Raw genomic sequence first — 22,028 nt, forward strand, 5'->3', positions numbered from 1 at the left:
CACCACTACGCCTGCATAAATTATACCCAGACTATTCCGATAAATTTGGAGACAGTGTGGGAGGATTGGGACTTTCCTGCAGTGCCCAAAAATGACTGATTTCTGGAGGTAGATTGAAAGGATGATCTGGAAGATGATCTCACTGAGGGTGGAATTTGACCCCAGTTTATATTTACTATCCTACTCTCCTGGATGGTCACACGCACAGTCTTGCCTCATCAACCACGTTCTGTGTGCTGCCAGGCTGGCGGTATCCTCGAATGGAAGCAGCCACTACCACCCGCATCTTCAGCAGTTATCCGTAGACTAAGGGAATTGCATAATCTCTCATACCTAAAAGCAGTGCGAGAGGACAAGATATCTATTCATGTTCTTATTTGGGAGCCCTTTTTGCGGTAGTCTAATTTGCATCTTTAAATGGACTTATGAGGAATTCTGTTCATTAACTGTGCACCAAATGGGCTGACAAGGTAACATAAGCCCCTTTATTCTTTTATTTTACTTTAGCAGTTCGGTCTCACTGGTTGGAGGGGGGGGGGAGGGAAGGGGTGTCTAAAGATAGAAAAGAGTATAACCCAAAGTTGGATGTTGTAAATAAAATGGTTTATTATGGTGTTTATTTGAGATGATTGGTAACACTAATAAAAATTTAAATAAAAAAAAAAGAACGGGGGTTAAAAAAACAAAAAACTTGTGTGCGGGTGATATTGCTTCTGTATATACATCTGTAGCCACTGTTAGGCAGATAGTGAACTCCCTGAAAGTTCAGGTAATGATTTGAACTCCCTGAGTAACGCAGCCCTCAGGTAACGAACAACATACACAGAGAAATGAGTGAAAGAATATTGTTTGTGTCTAATATCTTTCTCTGAATTCTAGGGGAGAAGAAAAACTAATACTTCACGCATATCCAGCATAGCTCTCTGCTTCAACGGCAGGGGAGAAGAAAAACAACCAATAAGGGCTGAATAACATAGTCTGGGAAAACAAATAAGTATGGGTGTAGCTTGCTTGTTGCGGCGGTTACAACCCCGAACTAATCAAGCTAGATATTTCACTTGGATGCAGCTCCATCACTGCTCTCTGCATTAATGGTGGGGGTGAAAGGGAAATAGAACCAAGGGTGGCTAAGAGCCAAGAGAAACAGATAAGTATGAAAGGAAAGATGTGTGAAGCTTGCTGGGCAGACTGGATGGGCCGATTGGTCTTCTTCTGCCGTCATTTCTATGTTTATCCTCAGAAAATGAATGGCGAGTAAGTTGTTGGCCATACAGAAAGCAGCAATCCTAATCAGAAGCGTGAAGTAGGAATTCTTGTTCCTGTGCTAGTAGCCAGGGAGTGAACGTTGGTGATGGTGTCAGGTTTTGGTTATGACTGGGATTTGGAAACCAAAACAAACAATTGTCTTTGGATATTTTTATCTTTGACATAGGGTACTGAGGAACTGAGGCAGCATTGGATGCTTATATGGAGAAGGGGCTCGATCACCTTTTGGTCTCTGTCTCCATCTGCTGGCTGGAGGATAATCCCACTTGTACAGACTGGTTTGTCAGGACTATAGAAAAACCAATTAGCAGGTAAGAACCTAATTGAACCTTCTAGGCCCTCTTTGCAAACAAATCCCAGAAACCCCAGACTTTTCTGGGCCCCTTCTCACTGCAGCAAAACACAAATACATCCCAAAGATCACAATTCAAACAGTTATATAAACTCCCAGCCTTCATTTCCTTGCATCTTTTGACTTGTATCCATTTGTTCATCACTGTTTGTATCCCGCGGACTGTTTGGAAAGGGAGGACTTCCATCTCTTCCTCCTCATCCATGGCCTCTGTTCCTCCCTCTATATCTCTCCTGTGAGGTTGGAGTCTCTGCTTGTCCTACACTGAAGACTCCACCCCCAAAGCTCCATTGGACCTTTCAGGCGATTGTAGTCTTGGCTTTAGCTCTGCCTGCTGTGAGGATGTTTGGCTTCGCAAGTCTGACTTCGCAAGATACTCAGATGCTTTGATCTCCTGCTCCTGGTATCTTTTCAGCATTTTTGTGAGAGATTGTGGAAAGATCACAGGGAAAGGCCACTGATGCCAAAATATGCAACAGGACGACAACCAGGAAGGTGTAGAAAATATGAGGGATCCAATGAAGCTCAAGGAATGATCTCTTCACTTGTAATGTATATTCCACCTTTCAGCCACTTCAAAGCAATTACATTTCCCAATCCCTAGAGGAAAATCTGTTTGTACCTGAGGTAAAAGAGGTTGAAGTGACTTGCCCAAAGTCACAAGCATCAGTACCGGGATTTGAATCCTGGTTTCCTTGGGTTCACAGCCTAGGGTTTGGCAGGTAAGATTTAATGCTAAAAAAAAATGCAAAAACCTAAGGGAGAGGTACAGTAGAGGGGGGTGACATTCTAAGCATGAAAGAAAAGCCGGACTTGGAAGCGATCGTATCTGATGATCTTAAGGTGGCTAAGGTGATGGCAAAAGCCAGAAAAATCCTTTGGTGCATAGAGAGAGGAATGATCAACAGAAAAAAAGGAAGTGATATTGGTGAGACCAATATACAGTTCTGGAGACCCCCTCTTCAAAAGGTTATAAAATCAATTGATGTCTGGAGGGTGGCTCCTAAAATGATAAGCGATGTTCATTCTAAAACATGTGGGGACAGACTTGAGGATTGAAGCATATAAATCCTAGAGGAAAGGTGGGATAGGGGAGATATGATTTAAACACCTTTTTCAGGAGCGGTAAGCCATGCGATAGCTTGCGTTACAGGGCGGGCAAGGTTTTATCGCGTTTCGCTATGTTTCCTGAAAGGCCTGTTTTAGTAGATTTGAAGCTCCCGGAGCACCAGCCTAGCCATCGGGGGGGGGGGGGGGGGGAGAGAGAGACTGACTAGCCATAATGTCCTCTCCCGAGATAGGTATTTGTATCCCTATGGGTGGCCCACCTCCAAATTTCCATGCAAAGGAGGTGAGCCTCTCCTGGTGGAAAAGAGGCTCTAGAACATGGGGTCATGGGATGAAAGTGAAAGGGGGTAGACTCAGGAGTAATCTTAGGAAATATTTCTTTATAGAGAGGATGATGGATTCATGGAACAGCCTCCCAGTGGAGGTAGTGGAGACAAGGACAGTGAGTTCAAGGAATCGTGGAATAAAAACAGGATCTCTAAGGGAGTGGTAGGGATTGTAAAGCTGAATGGTTAACATGGGCAGATTAGATAGGCTTTTTGGTCTTTTTTTTTCTAAGTATCAACTAGTTACTGGGATGAGGATAAGCCAACTACCATTATATCTGAGGGTCACCAGATTCCTATAGTCCATTGGGTAAAAAACATTGGAGGAGTCTTTGACTCCAGGCTTTCAATGTGGCCATAGATCAATGCAGTAAGAAAAATAACCTTTTCTCTCTACACTCAATCAGGCCAATCTAAGTAAGTAGGTTATGCATCTCTACCAGCAAATGCAGATGGAGTAAAGCTGGTGTCACAGACATATAGCCGTGCCCCGACATCAGCCCGCTAGTATTAGAACATAAGAACATAAGAAATTGCCATGCTGGGTCAGACCAAGGGTCCATCAAGCCCAGCATCCTGTTTCCAACAGAGGCCAAACCAGGCCACAAGAACCTGGCAAGTACCCAAACACTAAGAAGAACCCATGCTACTGATGCAATTAATAGCAGTGGTTATTCCCTAAGTATAATTGATTAATAGCAGTTAATGGACTTCTCCTCCAAGAACTTATACAAACCTTTTTTGAACCCAGCTACACTAACTACACTAACCACCTTCTCTAGCAACAAATTCCAGAGCTTTATTGTGCGTTGAGTGAAAAAGAATTTTCTCCGATTAGTCTTAAATGTGTTACTTGTTAACTTCATGGAATGCCCCCTAGTCCTTCTATTATTCGAAAGTGTAAATAACCGAGTCACATCTACTCGTTCAAGACCTCTCATGATCTTAAACACCTCTATCATATCCCCCCTCAGCCGGCTCTTCTCCAAGCTGAACAGCCCTAACTTCTTCAGCCTTTCCTCATAGAGGAGCTGTTCCATCCCCTTTATCATTTTGGTTGCCCTTCTCTGTACCTTCTCCATCGCAACTATATCTCCAGCAGATGGTGCATATGCAACTCCCTACTGGGGATTGCTTGTAGTAAAAAAGAAAAAGAAGAAGCATGGGATCTACTTAGTGTTTGGGTATTTGCCAGGTACTTGTAATCTGAATTGGCCACTGTTGGAAACAGGATGCTGGGCTTGATGAACCCTTAGATCTTCCAATTTAATTTTTGTATTTTGAGTTTGGTTTTGAAGAATTATTTTACCATTATTTTTGTTATGGTTTTCTTTTGATGATGCTGCTACCATTGGTTAGTGGTGTTTTGGTCAAAGTTAAATATTTAATAATTTTGTACCTTTTATAGCTGTCATTTGTTGGACTTAAAATCCCTAGGGAAATCAGGACATTTTTGGACTTAATATGTTAATTATGGGTTTTTTTTCTAGAATAAGGTGGATAACAGGTGCCATGGCCTGATCCATATCTGGCCCTTCCTGTGAAATCACTGTGGAAGATCAGGGGACAGACAGACAGACAGACAGACAGAGAGAGAGGTGGGGTGGGGGCAGGAGATGGGAGAAAGATGGATGAGGGCCAGGGGGGACAGACAGGGAGAGAACGGAGTTTGGTTGGCTTGGCCAATGGTCCATCTTCCCTGCTTTGATTTATTTGAAACTTTTAATTAAGTACAATAATAGCAAGAATGAAGTGTAGTTGGGCATTTTTGGCTTCTTGCCCTTAGATTGCACTGACATCACAGTTCATGCATGCTCAGCACAGCTTCCATGCTTTTTTCTATAGGGGGACTGACATTACCAGATTGAATTTCCATATCTGATAAGTTATAATGAGATTTATGCATAGGAAATGAGGCAGTAAGGCATTCCTCAGCTCCGAGCAGGCTAGGCCTAAAAGTCTTCATTAAGTGCCTGGTTTTTTTTTTGCTGTTTTAGCTTCCCTGGTAGGGTTGAATAGCAAATTTTGTTTTATTCACCAGCCGCTTCAATATCTATTGGTCTCATTCTCAGACTGGTTGCACCGAGCCCAAAGTGAAGATTTCAGGGGTGACTGATAATCTTCCCTCCAGTTTCCTTCATGCAATGGAACTTCAGCTCCACTACTTTCTCTTGGGGGAGTGTGACCAGGTTTGCAACAATGATACCTAGTTTGCCGAGGTGTACCTGGAAGGAACAGGTTACTATGGTGGTTAAGTAATAGTAGTAGAATATTGCAAATCAAAAAGAAAAGTCCCACACTGCTTTTGCTGATGAGGATATCAAACAGCAGGCACTGCTGGGGTTATAAAAGTCCTGGTGATGCTGGATGGGGCTGTTGGAATATGAAGTCAAGTGCCCAGTGCCTTTGTGATGTCAATTTGGTGTGAAAGCTGCTGTGCCTATGACATCACTGGGATGTGATTGCCGGGGATGGGTTCATGCAGCTCGGCGCTTCCTGCAGGCAAGGGGTTACTGAGCCCACCCCCATGCGCCACAAATATTATTAAACTCGCTCATTCACTGCCAGGCTCATCAGAGCAAGTGGCTTGTCGGGCTTTGACTAAACCGAAAGCTGCAAGGAGCAGGGACAGCCTCGTACGTGCATCTGGCACTATGCGCTGTATAAATAATGAAAAATCCATTAAAATGGCCCCCACATGCCGCTCCCGTTTGTCCACTAATCCAGTCCTTGCTGCCAAATTCCTCCGGCTGCACTTCCGCGTATTTTGCTTTCCCTCTAGATGTCACTGTTCACCGTGGGAAGCACAAGAAACCAGAGCGAGGGGGAAAAAAAAAAGCCTAATAATCCCAACACCGTCTATTTCCCTTTCTCCCAAGATCCTGCATTTTTTTTTTCAAATTCCTTTCTGATCTCTTTCCGGCCGTCTGTGACTGCAGTTTCCTCTGGGCGTCCATTTCACTGGAGCTGAAACGAACCAGCAGCAGAGCGACAAATAAAAAAGGGTGTAAGGGAGGGGGGGGCGAGAAAGAGCCTCCCTTGAAATTCACCCCCCAGTTGCTGCCTGGATCGCAGCTCCCCCGCGGCGGCTGGAAGAGGGGGATCCGAGCGCCTCCGCGTCCCTCCGCAGCGAGTCCCCCACCCCCCACGCGCAGCAGTTCTGCACGGAAGGATGACTTTGCTCGCGGGCAACCTTCCTGGATGAACGCGAGCCACCCAGCCGAACCAATGGAAATGAAGCAGCCGGACAGAGCAGGAGATGGCACCTGGCCGTGCAGGGGGGCTTAGTGGCTCCGCGTCCCTTCCGCGTTTTCCAGGCGGAGGTCTCATTCTGCTAAATGTCACTTTCTGCAGGGCAGAGCCGTAACCTGCGCCTTCCCTAGCTCTGCTGCCCACCGTCGCTGTACTTTCCGAGGCTTGCAGTCATGTAATGCCCCCCCTAGCCCCATCCGATCTTCTGGTGCAGAGAAGCAAAGAGACGCTAGGATTATTGTAGCTTTTTTTTTTTTGTCGTCGTTTTGGAAATAATGCACAAGGACCTACCAGGCTGAGATTTGTTTCGTGTTTTTGGGCCAGCATCGCCTGCGTTTGCCTTAGAGCAGAGGCATTTCTAACGCTACCAGGATCATCTTGAGGAATACTGGGTTTGCTTTTTTTTTTTTTTTTTCCCCGGGAGCCTGACCTTTCTCTCCCTCCCCATGCATTAACCAGCTTCTTGCACGTTTCCTTCTCTGGGCTGTGGTCCCCCCCCCTCGCCATGCAGTGACCATGTCAGGGACCAGGGCGAACAACATGAATGGCTTTCTGGAGGACCCCAGGACCGAGACCCCCGGGGACATGAGCAGGGCCCTGAGGAGCCTGGAAATAGGCACCATCTTCACCTTGTTCTATCAGAAGAAGTCCCAAAGGCCCGAGCGGAGGACTTTCCAGGTGAAGCTGGAGTCCAGGCAGATCCTCTGGAGCAGAGCCCCCGAGAAGGTGGAAGGAGACAGTAAGTGACAGCTGGGGGGGGGGGGGCGGGGAGGATGCTGGAGCATCCCAGTGTCCCGATGAGACCCCTCGCTGCACGAGTGGAGGTGTTAGATGTGATTTCTTTAGGAGAAGCCGGGGCTGCCTCTCCAATGGGAGGAAAACCAGGGCTGGATCAGCCTGACCCTTTAGTCGTGAAGCTGAATGCCCCCTCCCCCCATGTACAGAGAGTAATGGTTTTTCTTCTATCATTATTATCACTCTTGTTTCTGGCACCACACACCCCCTGCTTCCCCCGTCCTGGGTTTTACCTCTTCCCTTGGCAATAAAGTTCCAGCAGCTGATTCTCAAGGGTCACCCCTGGCTCGCTTTTCCCACCAAGTTTTGGGGGGGGTTTTTCCCTTTTAATGGGACCCAGTAAAACCAGAGCATAACTGACATTGTACAGGCAGTGGTGCTGGAGTGTGACTTTTTTTCAGACTTGGAGCCTAATTCACTAAAGGCTTCTTTCCCCACAGCCACAGAATCGGAGAAAAGATTTTATTAATCAGGCCCTGTGGCTTGCGACCGCATGAATTTCATTCACTTTCCCTTTAAATATGTGGCAGTATCCCAGAAAAATTAGCCTGGGGATTTTGGCAAGAATTGGATTTTATTACTTGCCCTTCCAAAGCCAAGCTCACGAAGAGTTTTTTATCCGGGTGCAATTGGTAGATCCCTGCCCCAGAGAGCTTTGTAATCTAAGGGCCCTATTTACTAAGCATTATCTCCATAGACTCAAAATGGGAGAACATCTGTAGTAAATAGGTCCCAAAGGGTGCACCTGAGGCAGCAGAGAGTGTAAAGTGACTTGCCCAAGGATCCCCAGCAGGCTCTGAAGCCTGGTTTGGCCGGTTCTCAGCCTGCTGCTCTAACCACTCCTAGGTTTTCTTTGCTACCTTATAACATTTCAGACTATAAAAAAATGTGTACTTCAGTGCTGGAAACAGGGTAGCATGGGGTGAGATTTACAGGGCAAAAGCAGTGCAGAACACTCTCATCCCGTGCCCTGACCTGCTGAAGGGCCAGCTCAGCTCTCGAAAGCTGGCTGCAAAGGCGTTAAGGTATGCCCGTTGACCCTTTTATTCTGCGTGCTCAAGTGCAGGAACACCGCAGCCAATGCCGCCTTATGAACGCTATTGAAAGGGCGCCTGTTTTATGCACAGATTTGGTTTCCTGTGACTGCGGGAAGGATGGAGAGGATCCTACAGAATTGAAAAATAATAATAAAAAAAATCATCTGCGCTGCGGGCCGTCGGCCTGAGCCTGTTGAGTTTTTGTGCAGGTTGCAAGTCACTCTGTTGCCGTGCTTTTTTTTTTGGTTGGAATGCTTTTCCCTCCTTAAAGTGGCAGGAAGTGAAATTCTGGGGAACAGGATCTTGCCCTTTTCACGCCCGTACAAATAGTGTGCCTGGCAGATCCTCGTGCCTGCTGTCTGTATGGCTAATGCTGTGAGTCTTGTTGCTCTCTGAATCCTTGAGTGTCCTGTAGTGGAGGTTTATCTCACCGGTCTGCTGGGACTCGGCGTTTGAGGACTTATGGGCTATGGAAAGTGGTTAGGATAACTTTTTTACTTTGGTTGCTGGGTCAGCCCCAGCCTTTGAGTGGCTTTTTCTTCTCAGGAAGACCTTGTGAGACTGGAGAATTGGGCATCCTAATGGCAGATGAAATTTAATGTGGATAAGTGCAAGGTGATGCATATAGGGAAAAATAACCCATGCTATAGTTACACAATGTTGGGTTCCATATTAGGTGCTACAACCCAAGAAAGAGATCTAGGTGTCATAGTGGGTAACACATTGAAATCGTCGGTACAGTGTGCTGCGGCAGTCAAAAAAGCAAACAGAATGTTGGGAATTATTAGAAAGGGAATGGTTAATAGAACGGAAAATGTCATAATGCCTCTGTATCGCTCCATGGTGAGACCACACCTTGAATACTGTGTACAATTCTGGTCACTGCATCTCAAAAAGATATAATTGCGATGGAGAAGGTACAGAGAAGGGCTACCAAAATGATAAGGGGAATGGAACAGCTCCCCTATGAGGAAAGACTAAAGAGGTTAGGACTTTTCAGCTTGGAGAAGAGATGGCTGAGGGGGGATATGATAGAGGTGTTTAAAATCATAAGAGGTCTAGGATGGGTAGATGTGAATCGGTTATTTACTCTTTCGGATAATAGACTAGGGGGCACTCCATGAAGTTAGCATGGGGCACATTTAAAACTAATCGGAGAAAGTTCTTTTTTACTCAACGCACAATTAAACTCTGGAATTTGTTGCCAGAGGATGTGGTTAGTGCAGTTAGTATAGCTGTGCTTAAAAAAGGATTGGATAAGTTCTTGGAGGAGAAGTCCATTACCTGCTATTAAGTTCACTTAGAGAATAGCCACTGCCATTAGCAATGGTAACATGGAATAGACTTAGTTTTTGGGTACTTGCCAGGTTCTTATGGCCTGGATTGGCCACTGTTGGAAACAGGATGCTGGGCTTGATGGACCCTTGGTCTGACCCAGTATGGCATGTTCTTATGTTCTCTTCCTCATCCTTGGCCTTCCAATCTCCTCCTTCACAGGTTTTAAGGATTATGCTGTATTTCTCTGAGCAGTGGTAAAACTGGGATATTTTATAGCAGCACAAAATTGTTTTAGGTAATCTCCATCCAGGCTGAATCAGCCTTGACACACGGGTGATGCAGGGCCGGTGCTTCCATTAGGCCAACTAGGTCATTCCCGAGAGTGCCAAACCTTTAGGGACAGCAAAATCCCACCAGCATGAGACTCAGAAGGGTGCTGTGCCAGTGCCAATACCGCCAAAAAAAAAAAGGGAGCACTATACTAGAGCCACTGCCACTGGTAGGAGGGAACACGGTGCTGTGGGGAGGGGATAAATAATTGAAAGTTCACCTAGCATGCCTAATGCTCTTGCACCAGCCCTGGCGTGACATCGTATGACGGTGCTGAACGGATCTCTCTCGTGGAGCTCGGTTGACCGAACACGTGCAGTGGTTCCTATGTGCTCATGCGGCCCATCAGCCTCTCAGTCTGATTTTTCTCCAAGCTTTCTGTCCGGATATGTGACCCTCCCTTGCTAGTTTTCTTCTCTGCTTCATTACAGTTCTTTTTTTCCATTGCCTCGGCAGCCCCTCAACAGAACTTTTCAGTGCTGCCTTTAAAAAAAAAAAAAATTTAAATTAAAATTTCATTTGTGGGAGAGAGGCACCCCAACAGACAGGTTGGGGTGCCTCTCTCTCTCTAACCTCCGGAGTTTATACTTCTTTCTTCCTGACTGTGGTTAGAAGAAAGGGGAAGACCTCTTCATCAGTTTAAGCCCGCTCCCTGCCAGCAGATGAAGACTGAGGCGTACCCGACTCGGAGCATGGCAGAGCCTCAGCACTAGTGCAGCCACACCGGCAGCAGTTCCTCCGAGTCAGTCTGCAATGGGACTTGACTGTCTCCTTGTGCCCAGGCGCATCGGAGGTCCCTGCTCTCAGCCAGTGGTTAGGCTGCATCTGGAGGAGAATGGCCTCGCGCTCGGGGACCATGGGCCGGAGGGAGCCCCCTCTTTGGAAGTACAGGTGGCCAACCGTGTGAGCAACTCCCCTGGCTGAGATGGGACCGGATGATGAAAGACAGGCTGAAGTGGCAGCACAGGGCCACCACAACGAAATCTCCTCCAGCTAACCCTGGATGCCCTCTAGTTCCACTAGAGCAACCTGTGGCTGCTTTAGTGACTTAACAGTGGACGTATTTACTAAGATTAAATCTTCGGAAAGGTGTAATCAACATTTTTCAGCAGCACGTGGAGCAAATAAGTTCTGCTCAACATTAACTAATTCAGTCTAGCTCAGTTGTTTCCCGGAAGTGAGAACTTTGAACCAGGCTAGACAATTCAGTGCCCGGGTATTGAACTTTCCTAAATTTCTGCTTAGTTCCTGGAAAGACCAGAGTACACTACGGAAACCTATCGGCAACAGCCTTTTTCATCACCTAAAGGATGGAAGTGGATACAGACAGAGGGAAAAACAAGCCTCTATCTATAGCCACGTCCAGCCAACGTTTTTACTGGGTGAGGAGTCGCTGGCCCCTCACCCAATAAAAATGTTGCTTGCAGTAATTTTTTATGAGATTCTCCGTTGCTTGGTTTTGATTGTAAATCTTACTACCCTTATCGTAAGGTTTGGGGATATCTGCAAGGAACAGCAGTGACTACCCTTAAGAGAAACATGGGGTAACCTGCACGGGGCGGCAGATACTACATTAAAAAGCTTGCTGGGCAGACCGGATGACCCATTTGGTGCTTTTCTGCTGTCATTACTACTTAGTATGAAATAGCTAACCGCGTCCTCCTGGAGCAGTTCCTGGATGGGCTGGACCATCTCATGCGGGATTCGGTTTATCGACACCAGGGCTTACCCTGGAAAGAGCTTTGGAAGTGGTGGGCGCCTTCCGTCAGGCTCAGTTGATGCCCGAGCTAGAAAGGCAGCCCGCTCCGGATTCCCAGCATAGCAGTGAGAGTGCAAGGTCCCGGTAACCATCCTCTGAGCAGGACCGTGCTGGTTCCATGAGCCCAGACCCACCAGCTTCTTTTAACTGTGGGGAGAGGGGCAGTTTGGTCAAGGACTGTCGCCTATACAAAGAGAGCAAGCCTGTGGATGCCAGCCTAGTGACATGGCCATCACTAGAGATTGGAAAACCTCCAAAGCAGGAACGGACTGCTGGGTCAGAGGAGAAAAGAAGGGTACAGAGAAGGGGCATCAGGAGGAGTTGTGCCCTTACGGTAACCCCTTGGTGGGAAGTGTTGACGTTAAAGTGGGACGGGTCTCGCAGGTGCGCTCCCACTGTGGAGTGAAAGAGCGCATTGTCAAAGACTGCCCCCAGCTTGAGGATGAAGCTTGAATGGCCGTGCACTTTTGCGAAGCTTCAAACCTGCAACTTTGTGGGGATTCCTCCACTTGGGTCTTAAGGACTTTGTGATCGCAGTTGAGCTGGATGAGATCCCTACCCAAGCTCTGCTAGACTCAGGGGTGCGGAAAAGCCCTTAACGGTAAGGAGGTAGCACAGGGAAGGTATAAGGATTACAAGAAGAAAGTGTCGCTCGCCTGCATGCAGGGTGACCGCCAACGGTACCCAATCAGTCGGGTCTTACCGATTGAACTTGGTGGGGCAAGCCTATAGAGCAGTGTGAAGACTTCCCGTGGTTCTGGGTCGTTGTTATTCCCAGTTTGAGACTCTACGGAGTCAGCTTATGGCCCATCGGGCCAGCCCAGCGGCACTGAGACAACATCCCTGGATAGCTCTTCATGGGACATTGTTAGATATAAATCGCACGATGGTGAAGATAGTCAGACCGGGGAAGGGAATTCGAGAGCTCCCGGGGTTTAAAGACTGGCCAGGAATTTACTGTTTCAAATGTATCAGAGGGAGCCTAACTGATTCCCCCAAAAGGGTGGGGGGAGGGTTACCCTGGAGAAGTTAAACATGCCCCACTTGAAAATAGTTCCCTTGGGTTGGGCTGGAGGGGACGATACACTCTGGCCAGGGGACCCTACGCCGACTCTTCCCTCTGTGAGGTAAAGATATGGTCAGTGCCAGATCAGGGCAGGAATCGGAAACAGGAATGGTGAGTTACTTCCCCAGGAGGTAACCCGGGTAGCGGCAGATGTTCGACCTTACAAGGTCAAGCTGTGGGGGAGGGTATGCAAAGGCGTATATGTTAGATCCTCCTCAAAAGTCCAGTGCCAGGCTTTAGCTTGGTCCACCTTAAGACGGTCACAAGGGAATCCTGGTTGTAGGCTGTTTACCCTGGGGAGAGGGATAAGACGCCAGGGCCCAGAGGGAACGAGAGGCCCCAGATGAGAGGAGAAGAAAACTAGAACTTTGCTGAAATTACATGTTACGCCTGTCGGTCGCAGACGGCTGCGACCTCTCATGGCGGCCCCTGCTAACCAACGCTGACCTCTCCGGCATCCCCGGGACGGCCAGGAATTTACTGTTTCAAATGTGCCTGCTGACATGTATCAGAGGGAGCCTAACTGATTCCCCCAAAAGGCTGGCGGAGGGTAACCCTGGAGAAGTTAAACATGCCCCACTTGAAAATAGTTCCCTTGTTTCCAGAATCACCTAAAGCGCGCACGCGCAAGGGCCTCCTTTGTACACGTCATGGCGGGAACCTCGGGGGCGTCCCCTCCCGATGACGTCAACTCGCTGCTGTACTTAAGCTGACCGGCCCTCTGCTACTACGAGTTAGCAAGGAGTTTCCTCGTTGCTGAATCCTCTCCATTCTTGGACTTCCTGTTTCAGACTTGCTCTTGGTGTGTGGACGCTCTGGGTACCCGCTCCTCGGGGGCCCTTCCGCGTTCCTGGCTATCCGCTCCTTGGAGGGCCTTCCTGCCTTGGACTATGACCTGACCCGCTTCTCGGGTCACTCTCCTGGAACTACCACTATGAGTTCCTTCTTCAGACTTCAGCGATACCAGCCTTACTGAAGTTTCTCTGCGGTGTACCCCGTGCCTCGGGCCACTACTGTTCCTCTTCAGTAGAAGCTATTCCAGTATACCCTGTGCTGCAGGGTATTGTCATACCAACTACAAGACCCTTTTCCAGGATCCTACACCTCAGACTGGTTCATCATCATCTTCAGTACAGTCATCCTCTGTGTACCCTGCTCTGCGGGCCACCACCAGATCTGCACTTCTGAGGTAATATCTACTCGGCTGAAGGGACTTCCCGGCGTACCCTGCTCTGCGGGCCGCTACCAGATCTTCACATCTGTGGTATCACCCTGGGCATACCCTTCACTCAGAACTGTACTTAGGGGTTTGCTTTTCCTTCCTTCATAATAGTCTATTATATAGCTGTGTCCTACGTCGCTGAGACCATGCCCATCGACGGTGAGACCCACAGGGCTCCTCCCTGTGGGCGGAGACTTCTCTCATCTCGGCCCAGGGTTCACATCTATACTAAACCATAACCTACCATACCTGGAAACTTTTGATTTCCGGTCACCCTGAGATTTCTGTGGGGCAGGGGAGAGTGAGGGAGCTTTCTCCTTCCCCTCTCTCACACAAGTTCTTTCGTGCTCATACATGCACTCGCATACACATAAATGCTCTCATGCAAGCTCTCTCCTACTTACCCACTCTCATGCTTGCTCTTTCACACACACAGCACATGCCCTCATATGCACACGCACAGGTGCTCTCTCATACATATGCATGCTCTCACTCATGCTAACACACGCAGATGCTCTCATACACGCATGCACACACATGCACAGATGCTCTCGCTCACACAAACCCGTGCTCTATCACATCCATACCCACACATGCATCTATCAGGCTCAGTCTCCCCTTTCTGTTGTGGCGGTGAGAGAGAGGAGCTTAGCAGGCAGAAGGGGGGGGACTTCTTATTTTCTTCTGTCGCTGCTAGGCCTCTTCTTTCCTCCTGCCACCAGTGGGCTGTGCTCGCCGGGGGGGTGGGGCAATGGCGGGCCAAAAAAGAAAGAAGAGGGCCATCCATGGACTCCATCCCACCGAGACTAGGCCCGTGCATGATCCCACCGGGAGCAGGAGGGAGCCTGTTCAGCTGCCGCTCCGTCCCCTGTGCCAGGCCTGTGGTATTAAAAAATTCCTTTATGCTGATCTCACGATGCACGAGGTCAGCAGGAAGGAAGTGCCGGCTCTCAGTGGGATCATGCACGGGCCTCTTCTAGGCTTCACCGCCGGTGGGATGAGGACCACCAGCGGCGCCGAAGGCCTGCTCTCTTCCTCTGTACCCGGAGTGTTTGGGTATTGACCTGGAGACAGAGCAATTCATGCAGAATTCTTGAGTCTCCGAGCCAAATACAGAGAGCTCCCCGGTATGGAAATGACATATCTGTAAACTGGTACAGTTCTAGCGCCAGCACTGCTGAGATAAGCAGGTTTTTGGTTGTGTTTGCCTGTAAATGATAAAGTCAGTAGAAGAATATTCGCAGTCCAGCCGCTCACCCTGTCAAGTAGGGTTATTGCTTTTGGAGTTCTGCGAGTTAGTGCAGCTACGATATGGCAGGTTTGCTGTACATGTGTTGCGGGGGTAGATTTTTATTAGTCAGCAAGGTTTTGTAGTATTTCATCATGTGCGGAGTTGGGGATAGAGTTTGGCTGATTTGCATGGCCCCCACAACCAAAAAGGCCTTCCGCTGCCCCTGGTACATATTTCTAACACTGCAAAGCGATACTTAATCAATAAAAGTTTCCCTTTCCCAGCGAGTTTACAACTTGTCTTTGAGGAATAGCTCCGGTCATCCTAGGAGTGGTGGACAGAGGCGTGCCAGCTTAGAATACGTAGCGGTTTCATGGCCTTGCACCACCAGCTTGAAATGCCAGCAGGACCAGGATCTGTGAACTCCATTACAGCAATCTTCTAGTCTGCTGGCCGCCTTCCTGCTCCTCCACCACCACCACGAGTGACTCTTCTCCCTCCAGCCTCACAGTCCCACCTTCATTGCTGGCCTGGTGCTGGTTGCATCCAGTCTAATAACTGAAGGGCCAATGTGTTTGTGAAGCAAGGCTGACATCGGGCAGTGCTGGGGGGCAGGCAGGTCACATCCTGGGCAGCTTGGAGGCAGAGCAGTTTCCTATGCACCCTGTTTTTTGGGGCTTTTTTGCTACGATGCTGGGGGCCATTCGGTTGTAAAAGCACAGCAAGCCCAGGCACCCAGGATTTGATCTGCACCTCCACCTCGTGCTTGCCACTGCCAGACCCAGTAACTGCTCGAGCGGCAGCCGCACTGGCAAACCCTGCTGCAGCTGCAGGTGACCAGGTGCTGAATGCCCCTCCCTTGTCTTGGTGGGAAGGCAGGTCCGAGCACGACCGTGGTGGATAATCACTGCTTACCCGCAGCCGGAAGAATATCTGTGCATTATAAGTGCAGATTTCTTGGTAGGGTAGGGCCCCCCGAGCAGGAGTCTGGCACTTAGAGCGGTCTGGCCTGGTTCAGCCTGAGGAGAGGGAGGGACAGTAGCTCTGTGGTAGAAGAGGGGTGCTTAAGAGCACATTTAAAAAATAATAAATCTGGGCAGCCTGACCCCACTCTTCCTTTCAGAAACCTCCTCCTCCTGCCGGGATCCTAGCGACATCGCCGTGGCACTTTCTGGTCCCCCCCTGCATCCCTGCTCACGGCAGCCCCAGAGGCTGCGAAACATCTGCGCGCGGTAAACCCTCCCCTGTCTCCAGCAAGGTGCGGGAGCGGAGTGCTAGGGTGGACGGGAGGCGCCTCCTGCTTTTTAGTTTGGTTTCGGCCCTCGGAGCCATCCCGTCATGTCCCTGGGATGCAGAGCTTCGGATCAGTGAAAGCTGCACCCCTGCCCCTGGGGTCTTCCCACACGGGGGGGAGTCCATCCTCAAGGGATTTAAATTTCTTCTGGAAGCCCCTCTGTAACCTGTCCAGCTCTGGGTTTCCTAAGGTCGGCTGCTGTTTGGCACCCGCGGCCCGTTCACAGAACTGTGCTTGGGACACGGCGAGTTTTTGATTTGTTTTCATTCCTTTAGGCCCCGAGATTGCTTTAGGATTCTGGTTTTGTTATTTTTCTGATGTATTTTGATGGCAGGCTTTGTTTTTGAATTTTGATGTATCTTACTGAGGTTTTTTTTTTGTAACCTGCCTTCTGTACTGTTTAGCCGAAAAACGTTGACTGGATCTAAAGTAAAGAAAAATAAGCTTTTTAATTTTTCTCCTACTTGGCATTTCTAGAGCAGAACCAGATGTACCCAGCACTATACACGAACACATCAGCGGGAGTCCCTGCTCTGTGGAGCTTACGGCCCTAAGGTTTGGGATCTGTTGCTCTCCAGTTGGCCCTTTGCTCGTAGGAGTGACCTAGCAGTGGCTCCCATCCTACCTGAGACGGCAGTGAGATTCGCTTACCTGGAATTTGCATTCCCACAAAGCTTCCTAGTCCCCCTCTTTCACCGGTGAGCACGATTCCCTGTAAGCGGTGCGCTTGGGCACGTGCACAGAGATCGTGAACCCCGTGCACGCAGCAAAACATGGTGTGCATGAGAAATCCCAATTTTATGTGCATTGTACTGGCTCATGGGACAGGAAGCTGCACAAAAAGAGAATTTCTCTGCACATAGAATTTAAAAAATGTGAAGGGAACATTGCCAGTGAGTGATCAGCGTATAGCTGGGTATCCCCGGGCTCAGAGCTGGGGGGCTCCCTCCCTCCCCTTACAATACAGGGCCCAGGGACAGAAGGATCCCCGTGCTTAGAGCTGGGGGGCTCTCCCCCTCCCCTTACAATACAGGGCCCAGGGACAGAAGGATCCCCGTGCTCAGAGCTGGGGGGCTCTCCCCCTCCCCTTACAATACAGGGCCCAGGGATAGAAGGATCCCCGTGCTCAGAGCTGGGGGGCTCTCCCCCTCCCCTTACAATACAGGGCCCAGGGACAGAAGGATCCCCGTGCTCAGAGCTGGGGGGCTCTCCCCCTCCCCTTACAATACAGGGCCCAGGGACAGAAGGATCCCCCGTGCTCAGAGCTGGGGGGCTCCCTCCCTCCCCTTACAATACAGGGCCCAGGGACAGAAGGATCCCCCGTGCTAAGAGCTGGGGGGCTCCCTCCCTCCCCTTACAATACAGGGCCCAGGGACAGAAGGATCCCCCGTGCTCAGAGCTGGGGGGCTCCCTCCCTCCTCTTACAATACAGGGCCCAGGGACAGAAGGATCCCCGTGCTTAGAGCTGGGGGGCTCTCCCCCTCCCCTTACAATACAGGGCCCAGGGACAGAAGGATCCCCGTGCTCAGAGCTGGGGGGCTCTCCCCCTCCCCTTACAATACAGGGCCCAGGGATAGAAGGATCCCCCGTGCTCAGAGCTGGGGGGCTCCCTCCCTCCTCTTACAATACAGGGCCCAGGGACAGAAGGATCCCCGTGCTTAGAGCTGGGGGGCTCTCCCCCTCCCCTTACAATACAGGGCCCAGGGACAGAAGGATCCCCGTGCTCAGAGCTGGGGGCTCTCCCCCTCCCCTTACAATACAAGGCCCAGGGATAGAAGGATCCCCGTGCTCAGAGCTGGGGGGCTCTCCCCCTCCCCTTACAATACAGGGCCCAGGGACAGAAGGATCCCCGTGCTCAGAGCTGGGGGGCTCTCCCCCTCCCCTTACAATACAGGGCCCAGGGACAGAAGGATCCCCCGTGCTCAGAGCTGGGGGGCTCCCTCCCTCCCCTTACAATACAGGGCCCAGGGACAGAAGGATCCCCCGTGCTAAGAGCTGGGGGGCTCCCTCCCTCCCCTTACAATACAGGGCCCAGGGACAGAAGGATCCCCCGTGCTCAGAGCTGGGGGGCTCCCTCCCTCCTCTTACAATACAGGGCCCGGGGACAGAAGGATCCCCCGTGCTCAGAGCTGGGGGGCTCCCTCCCTCCTCTTACAATACAGGGCCCGGGGACAGAAGGATCCCCCGTGCTCAGAGCTGGGGGGCTCCCTCCCTCCCCTTACAATAAAGGGCCCAGGGAGAGAAGGATCCCCGTACTCAGAGCTGGGGGGCTCTCCCCCTCCCTTTACAATACAGGGCCCAGGGACAGAAGGATCCCCGTGCTCAGGGCTGGGGGGCTCCCCCCCCCTCCCCTTACAATACAGGGCCCGGGGACAGAAGGATCCCCGTGCTCCGTGCTGGGGGGCTCCCTCCCTCCCCTTACAATACAGGGCCCGGGGACAGAAGGATCCCCGTGCTCCGTGCTGGGGGGCTCCCTCCCTCCCCTTACAATACAGGGCCCAGGGACAGAAGAATCCCCGTGCTCCGTGCTGGGGGGCTCCCTCCCTCCCCTTACAATACAGGGCCCGGGGACAGAAGGATCCCCGTGCTCCGTGCTGGGGGGCTCCCTCCCTCCCCTTACAATACAGGGCCCAGGGACAGAAGGATCCCCGTGCTCAGAGCTGGGGGGCTCTCCCCCTCCCCTTACAATACAGGGCCCGGGGACAGAAGGATCCCCGTGCTCCGTGCTGGGGGGCTCCCTCCCTCCCCTTACAATACAGGGCCCAGGGACAGAAGGATCCCCGTGCTCAGAGCTGGGGGGCTCCCCCCCTCCCCTTACAATACAGGGCCCGGGGACAGAAGGATCCCCGTGCTCAGAGCTGGGGGGCTCCCCCTCCCCTTACAATACAGGGCCCAGGGACAGAAGGATCCCCGTGCTCAGAGCTGGGGGGCTCCCTCCCTCCCCTTACAATACAGGGCCCGGGGACAGAAGGATCCCCGTGCTCCGTGCTGGGGGGCTCCCTCCCTCCCCTTACAATACAGGGCCCAGGGACAGAAGGATCCCCGTGCTCAGAGCTGGGGGGCTCTCCCCCTCCCCTTACAATACAGGGCCCAGGGACAGAAGGATCCCCGTGCTCAGAGCTGGGGGGCTCCCCCCTCCCCTTACAATACAGGGCCCAGGGACAGAAGGATCCCCGTGTTCAGAGCTGGGGGGCTCCCTCCCTCCCCTTACAATACAGGGCCCGGGGACAGAAGGATCCCCGTGCTCAGAGCTGGGGGGCTCCCTCCCTCCCCTTACAATACAGGGCCCAGGGACAGAAGGATCCCCCGTGCTCAGAGCTGGGGGGCTCCCTCCCTCCCCTTACAATACAGGGCCCAGGGACAGAAGGATCCCCGTGCTCAGAGCTGGGGGGCTCCCTCCCTCCCCTTACAATACAGGGCCCGGGGACAGAAGGATCCCCGTGCTCAGAGCTGGGGGGCTCTCCCCCTCCCCTTACAATACAGGGCCCGGGGACAGAAGGATCCCCGTGCTCAGAGCTGGGGGGCTCTCCCCCTCCCCTTACAATACAGGGCCCAGGGAGAGAAGGATCCCCGTACTCAGAGCTGGGGGGCTCCCTCCCTCCCCTTACAATACAGGGCCCGGGGACAGAAGGATCCCCGTGCTCAGAGCTGGGGGGCTCCCTCCCTCCCCTTACAATACAGGGCCCGGGGACAGAAGGATCCCCGTGCTCAGAGCTGGGGGGCTCCCCCCCTCCCCTTACAATACAGGGCCCGGGGACAGAAGGATCCCCGTGCTCAGAGCTGGGGGGCTCTCCCCCTCCCCTTACAATACAGGGCCCGGGGACAGAAGGATCCCCGTGCTCAGAGCTGGGGGGCTCCACCCCTCCCCTTACAATACAGGGCCCGGGGACAGAAGGATCCCCCGTGCTCAGAGCTGGGGGGCTCCACCCCTCCCCTTACAATACAGGGCCCGGGGACAGAAGGATCCCCGTGCTCAGAGCTGGGGGGCTCCACCCCTCCCCTTACAATACAGGGCCCGGGGACAGAAGGATCCCCGTGCTCAGAGCTGGGGGGCTCCCTCCCTCCCCTTACAATACAGGGCCAGGGGACAGAAGGATCCCCGTGCTCAGAGCTGGGGGGGCTCCCTCCCTCCCCTTACAATACAGGGCCAGGGGACAGAAGGATCCCCGTGTTCAGAGCTGGGGGGCTCCCTCCCTCCCCTTACAATACAGGGCCCAGGGACAGAAGGATCCCCGTGCACAGAGCTGGGGGGCTCCCTCCCTCCCCTTACAATACAGGGCCCAGGGACAGAAGGATCCCCGTGCTCAGAGCTGGGGGGCTCTCCCCCTCCCCTTACATTACAGGGCCCGGGGACAGAAGGATCCCCGTGCTCAGAGCTGGGGGGCTCTCCCCCTCCCCTTACAATACAGGGCCCGGGGACAGAAGGATCCCCGTGCTCAGAGCTGGGGGGCTCCCCCCCTCCCCTTACAATACAGGGCCCAGGGACAGAAGGATCCCCGGGCTCAGAGCTGGGGGGCTCTCCCCCTCCCCTTACAATACAGGGCCCAGGGACAGAAGGATCCCCGGGCTCAGAGCTGGGGGGCTCTCCCCCTCCCCTTACAATACAGGGCCCGGGGACAGAAGGATCCCCGGGCTCAGAGCTGGGGGGCTCTCCCCCTCCCCTTACAATACAGGGCCCAGGGACAGAAGGATCCCCGTGCTCAGAGCTGGGGGGCTCCCTCCCTCCCCTTACAATACAGGGCCCAGGGACAGAAGGATCCCCGTGCACAGAGCTGGGGGGCTCTCCCCCTCCCCTTACAATACAGGGCCCAGGGACAGAAGGATCCCCGTGCTCAGTGCTGGGGGGCTCCCCCCCTCCCCTTACAATACAGGGCCCGGGGACAGAAGGATCCCCGGGCTCAGAGCTGGGGGGCTCTCCCCCTCCCCTTACAATACAGGGCCCGGGGAGAGAAGGATCCCCGTGCTCAGAGCTGGGGGGCTCTCCCCCTCCCCTTACAATACAGGGCCCAGGGACAGAAGGATCCCCGGGCTCAGAGCTGGGGGGCTCCCTCCCTCCCCTTACAATACAGGGCCCAGGGACAGAAGGATCCCCGGGCTCAGAGCTGGGGGGCTCCCTCCCTCCCCTTACAATACAGGGACAGAAGGATCCCCGTGCTCAGAGCTGGGGGGCTCCCCCCCCCTCCCCTTACAATACAGGGCCCAGGGACAGAAGGATCCCCGTGCTCAGAGCTGGGGGGCTCCTTCCCTCCCCTTACAATACAGGGCCCGGGGACAGAAGGATCCCCGTACTCAGAGCTGGGGGGCTCCCTCCCTCCCCTTACAATACAGGGCCCAGGGAGAGAAGGATCCCCGTGCACAGAGCTGGGGGGCTCCCTCCCTCCCCTTACAATACAGGGCCCGGGGACAGAAGGATCCCCGTGCACAGAGCTGGGGGGCTCCCTCCCTCCCCTTACAATACAGGGCCCGGGGACAGAAGGATCCCCGTGCTCAGAGCTGGGGGGCTCCCCCCCCCTTCCCTTACAATACAGGGCCCAGGGACAGAAGGATCCCCGTGCTCAGAGCTGGGGGGCTCTCCCCCTCCCCTTACAATACAGGGCCCGGGGACAGAAGGATCCCCGTGCTCCGTGCTGGGGGGCTCCCTCCCTCCCCTTACAATACAGGGCCCGGGGACAGAAGGATCCCCGTGCACAGAGCTGGGGGGCTCCCTCCCTCCCCTTACAATACAGGGCCCGGGGACAGAAGGATCCCCGTG

At 52.4% G+C, this 22,028-nt stretch overlaps 1 protein-coding gene across 2 annotated transcripts in view; it reads left to right on the forward strand.

Annotated features, from left to right (window-relative positions):
* The first annotated feature begins 5,901 nt into the window (after positions 1-5,901).
* The window catches only part of LOC115085779 (1-phosphatidylinositol 4,5-bisphosphate phosphodiesterase gamma-1-like), a 306,356-nt gene continuing 290,229 nt past the window's right edge, over positions 5,902-22,028 (forward strand). The window contains exon 1 of one of the 2 annotated variants that reach the window (XM_029592182.1): positions 5,902-7,003. In XM_029592182.1, coding sequence (XP_029448042.1) covers positions 6,781-7,003 — 223 coding nt within the window. In that variant the 5' untranslated portion in view covers positions 5,902-6,780. The remainder of the gene's footprint in view (positions 7,004-22,028) is intronic. The other variant, XM_029592181.1, reaches the window with a different exon arrangement.

This window comes from Rhinatrema bivittatum, chromosome 2, assembly GCF_901001135.1.
Source record: "Rhinatrema bivittatum chromosome 2, aRhiBiv1.1, whole genome shotgun sequence".
NCBI lineage: Eukaryota > Metazoa > Chordata > Amphibia > Gymnophiona > Rhinatrematidae > Rhinatrema > Rhinatrema bivittatum.